Genomic DNA, 13,825 nt, shown 5'->3' with positions numbered 1-13,825 from the left:
CTATTTAATGAATGAATGAGTCCTGATCTCAACTAAAAGTCCTCTTCAGGATCCAGACAGGCAAGATAATCAGTGATCACTGTGAGGCCGGACTGGACGCCTTCCACCGGACAGTACATGAGATAAGATTCAGTCATTTCCAACATGTGCAGCTAAATCAGCCGCAGAGCCACAGAAAGCAGAACAAACAGCTGCTGTCGTCTGTTCTCCATCTGTGTCACACACACACACACACACACACACACACGCACGCACGCACACACAGCGAGTACAGCTCGTCAGCAGCTTCATTTAGCTGTCAGCGCCTTTAAATTACCCCTCTGATGTGCAGAATAATGATGTGCGTTATATACGATGAAGATGACAGTGATGATGATGGGCGGTAAAGTGCTTCCAGTTGGACGCAGGATGTTCAGTGCTGAAGGAGATTTCAGCCTTCATAGTGACTCAAAATTTAAAAAACCAAAACTGTTTGCAGCCGAATGTGGCAAGAAATTCTCAACGTGTCACTGAGGCGTCGGAGTCTTCCTCATCTCCCTCGCTGAGTGTCGACATCTGCAGTTTGTACAGGAAGTAGTTTGACAAACCGCCGCCGTCCAGAGTTCAAATCAGTCGTTCGTTTCACTGCGAGAAGGTTCAGCGTTTGAGGAGGTGGATGTGTTAGAAGGAAGGAGGAGAAGTAAGATGAATCGACATCAGAGCGCTGAGCTCACAGGAAGGAGCGCGGTGAGGCTGGAGTGTCTCAACCTCTTTGTGTCCGTCAGGTGTAAACTGGGCTACTTCAACCTGGACCCCAACAACCCTCAGGGCTGCACCCCCTGCTTCTGCTTCCAGCACTCGTCTGTGTGCGACAGCGCCGAAGGCTTCAGCGTCCACGCCGTCAGCTCGTCCTTCTCCAGAGGTGAGACCGCCTGTAGGCGAGACGCAGGGTAGAAACCCCCCGAGGGGACACGTCACCACGGTGATGGGTGTCGCTGTTCTGAACTCTGTTTGTGTGTGTGTGTGTCAGATGACGAGCAGTGGACCGGTCAGCAGCGTGACGGCTCCAGAGTGTCCGTCCAGTGGTCTCCCAGCGGACAGGAAATCTCCCTCATCTCAGACGACTACTTCCCCATGTACTTCATAGCCCCAGGTACGCACACACACACACAATTTAAACTTTATTCAAATCTGGACCTGCAGGTCCGCTCTCAGCTGGTCTGTGGACCTGCAGGTATGCTCTCAGCTGGTCTGTGGACCTGCAGGTCCGCTCTCAGCTGGTCTGTGGGCCTGCAGGTCCGCTCTCAGCCGGTCTGTGGACCTGCAGGCCCGCTCTCAGCCGGTCTGTGGACCTGCAGGCCCGCTCTCAGCCGGTCGGTGGGCCTGCAGGTGCTCTCCACCTGTGTGACAGCCTGTGTGTCTTTCTTGTGCTTTTGTGCGTCACAGAGAAGTTTTTGGGGAACCAGATGCTGAGTTATGGACAGAACCTGAGTCTGAATTTCCGGGTCGACCGGCGGGACACTCGGCTGTCGGCGGAGGATCTGGTCCTGGAGGGAGCTGACCTGAGGGTGGCCGTCCCCCTCATCGCCCAGGGCAACGCTTACCCTAACGAGAACATGCAGACATATGTGTTCAGGTGAGACTGGTCAGATTATCTCATCTGGTCTGGGCTCAGGATTCAGGATCTCAGTCATCCTCCATGTTTGTTTCATAATCTGTCGATCTGCTTTTAAACGACCTGCGGATTTAAACTCTGCTGATAATCAGTCAGTCTGGTTCTAATCAGTCTTCTGCAGTACGTCTGATTGTTGGTCATAATCTGTTCACCTGGATTAAGTGAGATTGATGTTGGTTGACGATCTGCCAACCTGTTGTTGTCGTGGTTTAGGCTCCATGACAGCACCGACTACCCCTGGAGGCCACCTGTCAGCCACTCCGACTTCCAGAAACTTCTCCACAACCTGACCGCCATCAAGATCCGCGGCACCTACAGCGAGAGGAGTACGAACACACACACACACACACACACACACACACACACACACACACACACACACACACACACACACACACACACAGGAGGAAGAGTTTTGAGCATCATTTGCTGATGACTCTGTCTCTCCAGGTGCGGGTTACCTCGACGACGTCTCCTTGGTGACGGCAAGGCGGGGTCCAGGTGTTCCGGCCCGCTGGGTGGAGCGGTGCACCTGTCCTCAGGGTTACCAGGGTCAACACTGTGAGCAGTGCACTCTGGGATATCGCCGCGCCCGCCCAGAGCTCGGAGCCTTCAGCCCCTGTGAGCCCTGCAACTGCAACGGACACAGCGACGCCTGCAACCCTGAGACAGGTAACGCTGGTCCCTGACTGGTCACTAACTGGTTCCTGACTGGTTCCTGGCTGGTCACTGACTGGTTACTAACTGGTTCCTGACTGGTTCCTGACTGGTCACTGACTGGTCACTGACTGGTTCCTGACTGGTCACTGACTGGTTACTAACTGGTCCCTGACTGGTTACTAACTGGTCCCTGACTGGTCCCTGACTGGTCACTGACTGGTCACTGACTGGTCACTGGTTCCTGACTGGTTACTAACTGGTTCCTGACTGGTTAAATGACTGGTTACTAACTGGTTCCTGACTGGTGAAATGACTGCATTCATGTCCGTGTGTCTGTCCAGGAGCATGTGACTGTCAGGACAACACCGCCGGTTTGAGCTGTGAGCGCTGTAGAGACGGTTTCTACGGTGACGCCACCCGGGGGACGTCAGCTGACTGTCAGCCCTGCCCCTGTCCGGCCGGAGCCACCTGCGCTGTCATCCCCAAAACCAGAGAGGTGGTCTGCACCAACTGTCCTGCAGGGACCACAGGTAATCACACCGCACCTGTACAGGTTAGATGCTGCTGAGGGGCGGAGCTGCCATCACCTTTCCCTCGTACAGTTTTTGTAAAGGTTCCAACGCTTCCTGGAAAACAAAGACTCGTGCTGAACATTTGGCTTGAATGTGCAGTGACGGCACACCTGACTCGTTAGAGAGAGCAGGTTGGGTCAGAAGGAGGAAGAACCAGCAGACATTCAGACACAATCTTACTGACCTCCTCTGGACCTCCTGTGTGTTTCCTCTGGAACACACAGGACACTTAGAGGCGAGACTTCGCTTCATCCGTACATTACTGTAACAGTGCTCACCTGTCTGCAGGTAAGCGCTGCGAGCTCTGTGACGACGGCTTCTTCGGCGACCCGCTGGGTCAAAGCGGGCCGGTCCGAGCCTGCCGCGCCTGCAAGTGCAGCGACAACATCGACCCCAACGCCGTCGGCAACTGCAACCGCGAGACCGGAGAGTGCCTCAAGTGCATCTACAACACCGACGGCTTCTTCTGCGACCGCTGCAAGGAGGGTTTCTATGGCAACGCCCTGTCCACCAACCCCGCCGACAAATGCAAACGTAAGAGGAAGTCCTGAGGGTCACGTGTTTGCGCCGAGGCTCGTTCATCACGTTCTTGTGATGATGGTGGATGTTCGAGATGTACCGTGTCTTAGTGAATTTTCTGTTTCTGTCCTTCGTCCTCCTCCTCCTCAGCTTGCTCCTGCTCTCCGTTTGGCACTGTTGGTCGACAGACCGGCTGTTCTCAGGTGACCGGTCAGTGTCAGTGTCTACCCAACGTGGCCGAGCGCGACTGCAGCGCCTGTCAGCCCGGCTTCTTCAACCTGCAGAGCGGCAACGGCTGCGAGCGGTCAGCTGTCCTCTCCTCTTCATCAGAACTGTCCGGTTGTTTGTAGTCACCTGCCGCTGCTTCTCTGTGTCGTTCTAAGTCTCGCTCTCCTCGTTTCCACAGCTGTAACTGTAATCCGATTGGCTCCACCAACGGTCAGTGTGACATCACGACAGGACAGTGCGAGTGTCAGCCCGGCGTCACCGGCCGACACTGCGAACGCTGCGAGGGAAACTTCTTCGGTTTCAGCGCGTCCGGATGCAAACGTAAGGACGGCGGCGTGACTGCGGCGGTTTGTCAGAGTGTGGACTTTGGTTCGGTCTCACGTGTCCCCCTTCTTTGTCCCCCGCAGCCTGCGACTGCGACCCCGAAGGCTCCCAGTCAGGTCAGTGCAAAGAGGACGGCCGCTGCGAGTGTCGGCCCGGCTTCGTCGGAGCTCGCTGTGACATGTGTGAGGAGAACTACTTCTACAACCGCTCGGCGCCGGGCTGCCAGCAGTGTCCCTCCTGCTACAGCCTGGTCAGAGACAAGGTGAGGACAGCGAGACAGACACTGACGACAGGAAGAACTTTAGAACAGGCTCTTATTCGGTTCAGTACATCTGCACAAAGACAAGTTAAAGCTTGGTTTCTCTCTGCAGGTGAACCAGCAGAGGCAGAAGCTTCACGACCTGCAGACCCTGATCGATAACCTCGGCTCGGGTCAGGACCACGTCAGCGATAAGGCCTTCGAGGATCGTCTGAAGGAGGCAGAGAGAGCCATCATGGAGCTGCTGGAGGAGGCTCAGACCAGCAAAGGTATTGCAGCGTCTTTACTCCGCACCGGGTCGGGGTCCAGAATGCATCCTGAGCGTTGATGTAGCAACGCACAACAGAGTCACAGTGTGCCCGCCCACGATTTATCCAACGTGACCTTTGACCCTGCAGATGTCGACAGAGGTCTGCTGGATCGTCTCAACAACATCAACGGCACTCTGACCACCCAGTGGAACCGACTGCAGAACATCCGCAACACGGTGGAGGACACCAGCACTCAGGCCGACCGCGCCCGCAACCGAGTCCGAGACGCCGAGAACCTGATCGACCGAGCCCGGCAGGAGCTGGACAAGGCCAAGGACGCCATCGGCAAAGTGGTGAGTGATGTCACTGTTGTCACAGCGACTATTCGTCAGTCCTTCATCAGCCTGATTAACAGAGCTGATGTCTTCTGCAGGACATCAAACCCCCCAGCGGCACCGGAGATCCAAACAACATGACGCTGCTGGCTGAGGAGGCTCGCACGCTGGCTGAGAAGTAAGACTGCAGAGATCCCTCCTGAAGCATCCTGAAACTCGGGTATCGTGTCGGCAAAGACTTTCATGTATCTGTGCTTCTCTCAGGCACAAGATGGACGCCGACCAGATCGAGAAGATAGCCAAAGACGCCAACGACACGTCGACCAAAGCATACAACCTGCTGCTGAAGACTCTGGACGGTGAGAGCAAGACGAGCGGGGAGATCGACGAGCTCAACAAGAAGTACGTGACCCTGAAGCTTCCCGTCTGAGAGGTCAGACCTCCCCCAGCGTTACGCACGTCTAAAGTCTCTGTTGTGTTCAGGTACAACGAGGCGAAGGAGCTGGCCAAGAATCTGGAGAAACAGGCCGGCAAGGTTCAGGCTGAGGCCAAAGATGCAGGAGACAAGGCTCTAAAGATCTTTGCCAACCTGACCAGCGTCCCGCCGTTGGACACCAAGGCTATGGAGGTGACGGTCTCAGCGGAAACCTGCTCAGACCAAAGTTCTCTGCTGACTAGAAATGTTTTCTATCATTTATATACGAATATCTCTTTGTGTTTTAGGATGAAGCGAGTAAGATCAAGAAGGAGGCGGCGGACCTCGACAAGCTGATCGATAAGACGGAGAAGGAATACAACGACCTGAGAGACGACCTGAAGGGCAAAGAGCAGGAAGTCCGCAAACTGCTGGAGAAAGGCAAAAGTGAGCAGCAGGTACGCTGACTGCAGCCTGACCTGCTGCTACTACGGTCTTTGTGCTAAGCTAAGCGCTGCTAACACGTGCTGATATCAAAGAGCGGTGTTTCTCACAGGACAGCTTGTCCTGCAGCCTGCGGGAGCAGCTCGTCAATCATAAGAAAAATAATCATACATTTTATTTATGCATCACAAAGTCTGTCACATGGCTGAACCAGGATTAAAGCATTTCAGGAGGAGATGAGGGAAATAAACACAGACAGTTCAAAATAATACTGAATAAAAACCAGTGATAAAGATAAAAACAGTAAGAAAATAAAACATATACAGGCTGTGTGCTGTGTATAATATAGAAATATATAACGTCATTTTAACGTAGTGGCCTCAATAAAGTTTTTTCAACTTTATTGTCCTGTCACAGTCACATAAAGCAGATGAAATCATCATCAGATGATCTGCTGCTCTGTGCTCTGTTGCTCATGCCTGGTTTCCTCTTCCTGTCTGACAGACTGCTGATCAGCTGTTGGCTCGAGCAGACGCCGCCAAAGCTCTGGCTGAGGAGGCAGCGAAGAAGGGCCAGTCGACCTTCAGAGAGGCTGAGAGCATCCTGAACGACCTGAGAGGTACCTGTCTGTCTGTCCGTCTGTCCGTCTGTCTGTCTGTCTGACCGACTGTCTGTCTGTCTGTCTGCCTGTCTGTCTGCCTGACTGACTGACTGCCTGTCTGTCTGTCTGCCTGTCTGCCTGTCTGACTGTCTGACTGACTGACTGACTGACTCTCTGCCTGCCTGTCTGCCTGTCTGTCTGCCTGCCTGTCTGTCTGCCTGTCTGTCTGACAGACTGTCTGCCTGTCTGTCTGCCTGACTGACTGACTGACTGACTGCCTGTCTGTCTGTCTGTCTGTCTGTCTGACTGTCCGACTGACTGACTGCCTGACTGTCTGCCTGTCTGTCTGCCTGACTGACTGACTGACTGACTGCCTGTCTGTCTGTCTGTCTGTCTGTCTGACTGTCCGACTGACTGACTGCCTGACTGTCTGCCTGTCTGGCTACCTGACTGTCTGTCTGTCTGCCTGTCTGTCTGCCTGACTGACTGACTGCCTGTCTGTCTCTCTGCCTGTCTGCCTGTCTGTCTGTCTGTCTGTCTGTCTGACTGTCTGTCTCTCTGCCTGTCTGCCTGTCTGCCTGTCTCTCTGTCTGCCTGTCTGACTGTCTGTCTGACTGACTGACTGACTCTCTGCCTGTCTGTCTACCTGACTGTCTGCCTGTCTGCCTGTCTGCCTGTCTGCCTGACTGTCTGACTGTCTGACTGTCTCTCTGCCTGTCTACCTCTCTCTCTGTCTGCCTGTCTCTCTGTCTGTCTGCCTGACTCTCTGCCTGCCTGTCTGCCTGTCTGACTGTCTCTCTGCCTGTCTGTCTGCCTGCCTGTCTGTCTGCCTGCCTGTCTGTCTGACTGACTGACTGACTGCCTGTCTGTCTGTCTGTCTGTCTTTCTGTCTGTCTGTCTGTCTGACTGTCTGACTGTCTGACTGTCTGACTGACTGACTGACTGACTGACTGCCTGACTGTCTGTCTGCCTGCCTGTCTGTCTGACAGACTGTCTGCCTGTCTGTCTGCCTGACTGACTGCCTGCCTGTCTGTCTGTCTGTCTCTCTGCCTGTCTGCCTGTCTGCCTGTCTGTCTGTCTGACTGTCTGTCTCTCTGTCTCTCTGCCTGTCTGCCTGTCTTTCTGTCTGCCTGTCTCTCTGTCTGCCTGTCTGTCTGACTGACTGACTGACTCTCTGCCTGTCTGTCTACCTGACTGTCTGCCTGTCTGCCTGTCTGTCTGACTGTCTGACTCTCTGACTGTCTCTCTGCCTGTCTACCTGTCTCTCTGTCTGACTGTCTGACTGTCCGACTGACTGACTGCCTGACTCTCTGCCTGTCTGTCTACCTGACTGTCTGCCTGTCTGTCTGACTGTCTGACTGTCTCTCTGCCTGTCTACCTGTCTCTCTGTCTGTCTGCCTGTCTGTCTGTCTGTCTGCCTGTCTCTCTGCCTGTCTGTCGGTCTGTCTCTCTGCCTGTCTGTCTGTCTGTCGGTCTTATTAATTGATTTTTTCTGTTTTATTTGTAACTTCTCGCAGACTTCGACAAGAGGGTTAACGACAACAAGACCGCTGCCGAGGAAGCCATGAGCAAGATCCCCGCCATCAACAACACCATCATGGCCGCCAACATGAAGACCAAGGATGCGGAGGCGGCGCTCGGCAACGCGGCCGCCGACGCCCGCGAGGCCAAGAACAAGGCGGAGGAGGCAGAGAGGATCGCCAGCAACGTGCAGAAGGTAGGACAGGAAGTCGCGGCAGCCGGCCGACCCGCTGTCTGCGGTCAGCTGGAAGTATGTGGGTGAGTTTACCGGTTCTTCCTCCTCACTGTCAACTCCACCTGTGTCCTCTCAGGGCTCAGCCAAGACCAAGGAGGACGCAGAGAAGGCCTTCCAGGACACCAACAAGCTGGACAAAGAGGTCAACGACATGATGGACCAGCTGAGTGCCGCTGAGAAGGAGCTGGCCAGGAAGAAGGCCGAGGCCAACCAGGACATGATGATGGCTGGGATGGTATGAGCCGCTCCTGCCGGGCTTTCGTTTCAAAGCGTTAATCTGTAAAACCACTTCAACGATGTTTACTGTCCCTCAGGCGTCGGACAACGCGAAGGAGGCAGAGGACAACGCCCGCAAGGCCAAGAGCGCCGTGAAGACGGTTCTGAGCACCATCACCGCCCTGCTGGATCAGCTGGGTAAGAACAGTCTGAGAGGCCCGGCACCAGGTCCGGCACACATCATCCAGTTCAGAGGCTCTAATAAAAATAAACCCCCCATCTCAACCAGTTAAACCAGGGGAGACTTTTTCTCCCCAGAACTCGTCTTGTCAGGCAGTGGTTAGCTATTATTTATAGAGTTGATCAGTGAGTGCTGCTTCATATTCTCTTTGATCTCCTTTCAGGAAACATCGACAAGGTGGACCTGAGCAAGCTGAACCAGATCGACGAGTCCTTGAAGAGCGCTAAAAGCAAGATGGCGAACAGCGAGCTGGACAGGAAGCTGGCGGAGCTGAACGACGTGGCGCGGACTCAGGAGGACATGATCAACGACTACGACCGGCAGATCCGCGAGATCCGCGCCGACATCGCCAACCTCAACGACATCAAGAACACGCTACCCGACGGCTGCTTCAACACGCCGTCTCTGGAGAGGCCTTAACCCCGCCCTCCCCCTCCTCCTCCGGCGCCCCCCCCCCTTCACATCGAACTTTTACCAAAACAGTTTTCAAACGTTTTGTTTTCCGATCCTTGTCCTTGTTTTTCATTTCAAGAGAGAAGCCAACATTTCAAGTTCACGGTTTTAACAGAAGAGAAGCAGCTTTTTTTTTGTGTGTTTTGTTTTTAGGTTTTTTTCTGAGACGCAGTATCGTGGTCACGGTAGAATGAACTCAGCGGCGTCGAGAAGCCGTGCAGAGAGGTGGAGGAACCTCGGAGAAAAACCAGAACCACAAACCCGACGTGACTGCACCCGCCTGCTCCACAAGAGGAAGCTTCACACAGGAAGTTCCTCTCACCTGGAGGAAGGCCCGCTCGTGTTTTCTAGTCTAACCAGCCGTTACCCATCATGCCTTGGGAAACACCAGCTACGTCAGAGTGTCACAGTTTTCAGCCAGCTGAATGTGCGGCGGCACGCTGCCGGAAACATCCTCGCCGTTCTTTTCTTCCTCAGAATCCACACAGTGAAGGAATCCTCTCGCTTGTCTCCTCCTTTCTCCCGAAGCCGTGACGCCGTCAGCGGAGGAGTCTTCCTCCTCTTCTCCTCAGCAGTATTCACGCCTCCTCCGGGCCGTGTCGTTGAGTAAAGCCACGCCTGCTCTGCTGGTGCACGTGAAGCCTCCGAGTCCAGAAGAACGGTCTTTAAAGTCCCGTTCCCGCGAGGTCTGGATCTGGGGTCAGCGTCACGAGATGCCGCGGGTCTTATGGGAACAAGCTTCGACGCGATGTTCTACCAGCTTGTTCCCGTAAGAACCGGCTCCGACGCTAGAACGCGACAAACATCTTCTCGTTTGCTGCTCGTCACTGGCGTTTTTACCCATCACGCATTATCGTTTTCTTCCAGGCTAAATCCAACACTATGCAACTTTGTACATTTTGCGTAGCGAGAATTTTATCTGATACACTGGTGCTAATAATTATTTCAAATGTTATATTTTTGTGTGAATGTTTTTTATTATGACATAGAGTGAGGAATTTGTTATTTGTGTAAATATATGCTTCAATGATTCAGGACTGGCTGATTTTCAGAATAAAACTCCAACATGCAAACAGCCACATTAAGTTCTATCACAATCAATCAACTGAAACCTCCAGGTTAAATATATAGAAATATCTACGATAACGTCTGTGGTATGTTATTATAATATGCTTGCTTGTATACAAGGCTCAGTGTTGCTGCCTCATAGCAACGCCAATACTTCCTTTGTGTTTTATTGATTCTGTGGGTTTTCACATGTTAATTCAACCTAACTGAATACTTGTGTTTAGTTGTTTTTTTTTTTTTTTTTTTTTGAGCTTTGACCTTTTTACCAATCAGGCCAAGTTTTAAAGGCGTCTCCTGCCTCACGAGTCATTTTACTGAATTTACTCACTGACTTCATGGCGGTAATGAGCTCAGTCACATGTTGCTACAGTAGTTACCTGTTTGAATTAGTGTTTTGTGCCTTAATATAAAGTAATCACAGTCCCGACGAGGGCGTCCATGTTTTATTTCACGAAAATGTCCTTGTCGTCCTCACGCCGTCTCCTCGTGTTGGTACTGAAGCGGGTTTTTTAAATCAGGTCCTGATCAGAAAACTAAACCGGATCCTGATCCAGTGAGAAACAGCCAAAATGAGTTTTAGCTCTGCAGAGGGAATGTCGAACGTGTGACAACCTCACATGTTCACTGGACTGGCCTCCATCCAGACGGCTGCTCTGCAGGCCGTGCAGCACATGACACGTGATGTATAAACAGTATTTTAAGTTATGATGTACCAGTTATTTGTATTGTAACCTGCTGTCTTGGGTGGTGACGCGGTGCTGCACGGCCTGCAGGACTCCTGGGTTCAGTTTTCTTGTGTCATGTGACGTGGTGTTTCCAGCCCTGTGAGGACCTGAATGACCCTGTTTGTTCCATGTGCCTGTAAATCCAAACTTAACATTTGAATAATAAAAAATTACTACAGGAAGCGGTCTGCGGATGGGTGGTGTTTGTCTTTGCTAACACTTCACGGCCACTTCAGCAGCTCTGTGGATGATGCAGGCCTGAATCAGTTAGCAGAAGTGCTCAGGTGCTTGTTTGGCAGGTGTATTTAGCATAGTCACAGTTAGCTTAGCATGTTAGTCACATATCAATAAAACATCAGCTTTCATGAAGGTTTAAGCTTTTTTCATCATGAATTTTTAGATCATTTAGAGTTCTTGTAAAGTTTTTTCATGCTCATTGTGATTCTGCCTATTTTCTTGGAGCTGCTGTCAATAACAAACAAGATACGTGTAGTTTTTTAGTCAGAGCAGGTTTAGAACAGTATGAGCCTTTATTACAGGCAGGAAGGTTACAGGTGCGTCTGAAAGGCTTTAAAAATGATTTATTATTTTATATAAGTTGATTATTTTATTCATCCTAAAGGAAGAAAACGTCAAAATCAACCACTCTTGACATCTGTGGTTTTCACTCTTTAGCAATGACTTGCTAATTAGCCGGTAACCAAGGTATGAACATCCTGGAGCTCGAACCAGCCGGTAAGTGAACGCACAGTCCTGACGTCATCACCGTCATCCGCTCACTGCGGAACTTCCGATCACACGACTTCAGAATAAAAGATCCCCATAAACCTCACCGACTCCAGAACTTTTAATTTGATCTTTATAAAAGATGTTCATGAACATGTTCATGCTGTGTTTTCATGTTTTATTATTATTATATTTGTTTTATTTGTCCACTTTTTTCATCTCAGTGGTTCCTGTTTAAATGTTCTTTTGCTGTTTTTATGTTTTAGTGATCTGAAGACAATCTTCCACTCTGGTTGCTTTATTCCATTTATTTTCCTTTAAACACATTCATACAATTAACAATTAAACCTTCGTTTATAGTGTTTGTGAATGCAGGCGGCCATATAAAGCCCACTCAACAATGCATTTTTCTAAATTGATGTAAAGGTTGGGCAGTAAAATGCAGCTGTTTAGTCTCTGCAATTAAAAATGAAGATTAGAGCAAAAAGAAAAGAAGTCCTTGTGCTGCGCTGTTCGCTGTGTCCTGTGATAACCTGCAGAGACCAGCAGGTGGCGCCAGAGCCCAGTTTGTGTTTGTCTGCAGGAGGAAAGAGACACAATCAGACAGGCAAAAGACAAACAGTTGTTGCTTAAACGTTTGGTTCATTACAGAAGAAAAGACCTGATCACAAACTGCAGTCCGACAGAAAATCACAGAATGCAGCAAAATGAAACCAAAGAAGAGTCAAACTCTTCGACGTCAGCAGAGGAAATGAAATCCACAGTCAGTCCAGAGCAGTGACATATGGACAGACATTAGATAGATATATAGATAGATAGAGAGATATACTTTATTTATCCCAAGCTGGGAAATTGCAGTGCAGCAGCAGCATTACACACAGTGAAATAAGTGAAAAATTCTGAAATAAGACTATAAAGAGCAAACTATACAGCTGTAAAAAGATTATATACATAATAATAAAATAGCAAAATAGTAAACAGTAGTACTGAAAAAGTATTGCACAAAAAAGAATATCTATAGCAAATGGCAGTGTGTAGAAAATAAAGTGTATTATCAAATGAACCTGATCTTTACTTATTTCACTGCCCTTCATCACATGAAAGAGGCAGATTGAAATTATTGGTGTCTTTTAGTCACGTGATACGTTAAACATTCAAAAAAACTAGAAAAACCAGATGGGGTGATAAAAGTCAAATATTTGACTTTTTAAGTCAAAAATATGACGTGACTTAAAACTGTGAACTCATCAGTCAAAATCATAAGAAAGCAAATCAAAACTGTGACGGTTTGACAGTAATTTTTACTTTTCAAATCAAAATGATTCTGATGATGTCAAACTTTCTAAGTCGAAATTATGTTATAAGTCAGACAGGAAGTGACCGAAAGTCAGAACTGTGACTTCATATTAAAAGTATGATCTAAAAGTTTAAACTAAGCAACACAAAGTCAAAAATTTTACCTAACAATGTTGAAGTAGTATCTTAAGGATCAACATCATCATCATCATCATCATCATAATAACACACATTTACAAAGTTATTTTATTTTCTAAGATTTTTAATGACACTCCAGATTAATTTAATTTACTTTTTCGTATTTTTAAAATATATTTTGCTACCTAACAGTAAAACACGGGATTATTTTTACATTATTATTTAACCTGATTACTTGTTAAATAAATCAATTAATTGTTAATAAAATGACAAGCTTCTTAACTTAACACGTTAGAAATCAGAGCTGCGACAAACAACATTTTCATTCATGCATGATTTTATTATCAGGTCATTAATAGTAAACACTGCCTGTGGCAGAGTGAAGTCAGTCAGTCAGTGATTTTTGCTGTAAAAACATTTGATGATTTGAGCTTCTCAGATGTTTGATTTGCTGCTTTTCCTCTGAATGATCTGTATGATCTGAATGTGTTTGTAATAATGTGGAGCTTTGGTCTGTTGGTCGGACTAAACAAACACTGTGAAGGCGTCACTTTGGCCTCATCGTCATGTTTCCAAACCGAACGATCGATCGATCGATTAATGGAGGAAATAATCAGCAAATTGATCCAGAATGGAAAGAATATATAATAATATGATAATATCCGATATAAAAGTATATACTGTCAAAGGGGAATTTTTCTGCTTTTAGTACTTGTACTTTGAATTCTTCAGGTATGTTTTCCTGATTATACTTACATAGTTGTTTAATACTCGTACCAGAGTATGTCTACAGTGTGGTATTAGTACTTCAGCTGAAGTACAGGATGTCAGTACTTCCTCCAGCGCTGCTCGTCCCTCATCCAGACTTTCCTGCGCGCTCTCGCCGCTCCTGTGTCGCAGGAGCGCGCCGGGTCGCGGGCTCGCGCACGGGTCTGAGGGGGGAC

The 13,825-nt window shown here is 49.3% G+C and overlaps 1 protein-coding gene across 1 annotated transcript in view; it reads left to right on the top strand.

The window, feature by feature from the left end:
* The window catches only part of lamc1 (laminin, gamma 1), a 43,515-nt gene extending 32,620 nt beyond the window's left edge, over positions 1-10,895 (top strand). The window contains exons 8-28 of the mRNA XM_041949029.1: positions 765-901; positions 1,010-1,132; positions 1,426-1,615; positions 1,868-1,980; positions 2,105-2,326; positions 2,656-2,844; positions 3,175-3,420; positions 3,556-3,709; positions 3,812-3,954; positions 4,041-4,219; positions 4,329-4,485; positions 4,615-4,820; positions 4,901-4,980; positions 5,067-5,204; positions 5,286-5,430; positions 5,526-5,675; positions 6,166-6,280; positions 7,780-7,979; positions 8,095-8,253; positions 8,333-8,432; positions 8,639-10,895. Of these exons, the coding sequence (XP_041804963.1) occupies positions 765-901; positions 1,010-1,132; positions 1,426-1,615; positions 1,868-1,980; positions 2,105-2,326; positions 2,656-2,844; positions 3,175-3,420; positions 3,556-3,709; positions 3,812-3,954; positions 4,041-4,219; positions 4,329-4,485; positions 4,615-4,820; positions 4,901-4,980; positions 5,067-5,204; positions 5,286-5,430; positions 5,526-5,675; positions 6,166-6,280; positions 7,780-7,979; positions 8,095-8,253; positions 8,333-8,432; positions 8,639-8,895 (3,403 nt within the window). The 3' untranslated portion in view covers positions 8,896-10,895. The remainder of the gene's footprint in view (positions 1-764; positions 902-1,009; positions 1,133-1,425; positions 1,616-1,867; positions 1,981-2,104; positions 2,327-2,655; positions 2,845-3,174; positions 3,421-3,555; positions 3,710-3,811; positions 3,955-4,040; positions 4,220-4,328; positions 4,486-4,614; positions 4,821-4,900; positions 4,981-5,066; positions 5,205-5,285; positions 5,431-5,525; positions 5,676-6,165; positions 6,281-7,779; positions 7,980-8,094; positions 8,254-8,332; positions 8,433-8,638) is intronic.
* The last annotated feature ends 2,930 nt before the right edge of the window (positions 10,896-13,825 follow it).

The sequence above is a fragment of the Chelmon rostratus genome, chromosome 12, assembly GCF_017976325.1.
Source record: "Chelmon rostratus isolate fCheRos1 chromosome 12, fCheRos1.pri, whole genome shotgun sequence".
Classification (NCBI taxonomy): Eukaryota; Metazoa; Chordata; class Actinopteri; order Chaetodontiformes; family Chaetodontidae; genus Chelmon; species Chelmon rostratus.
This window is presented reverse-complemented; position numbering and strand designations above follow the sequence as displayed.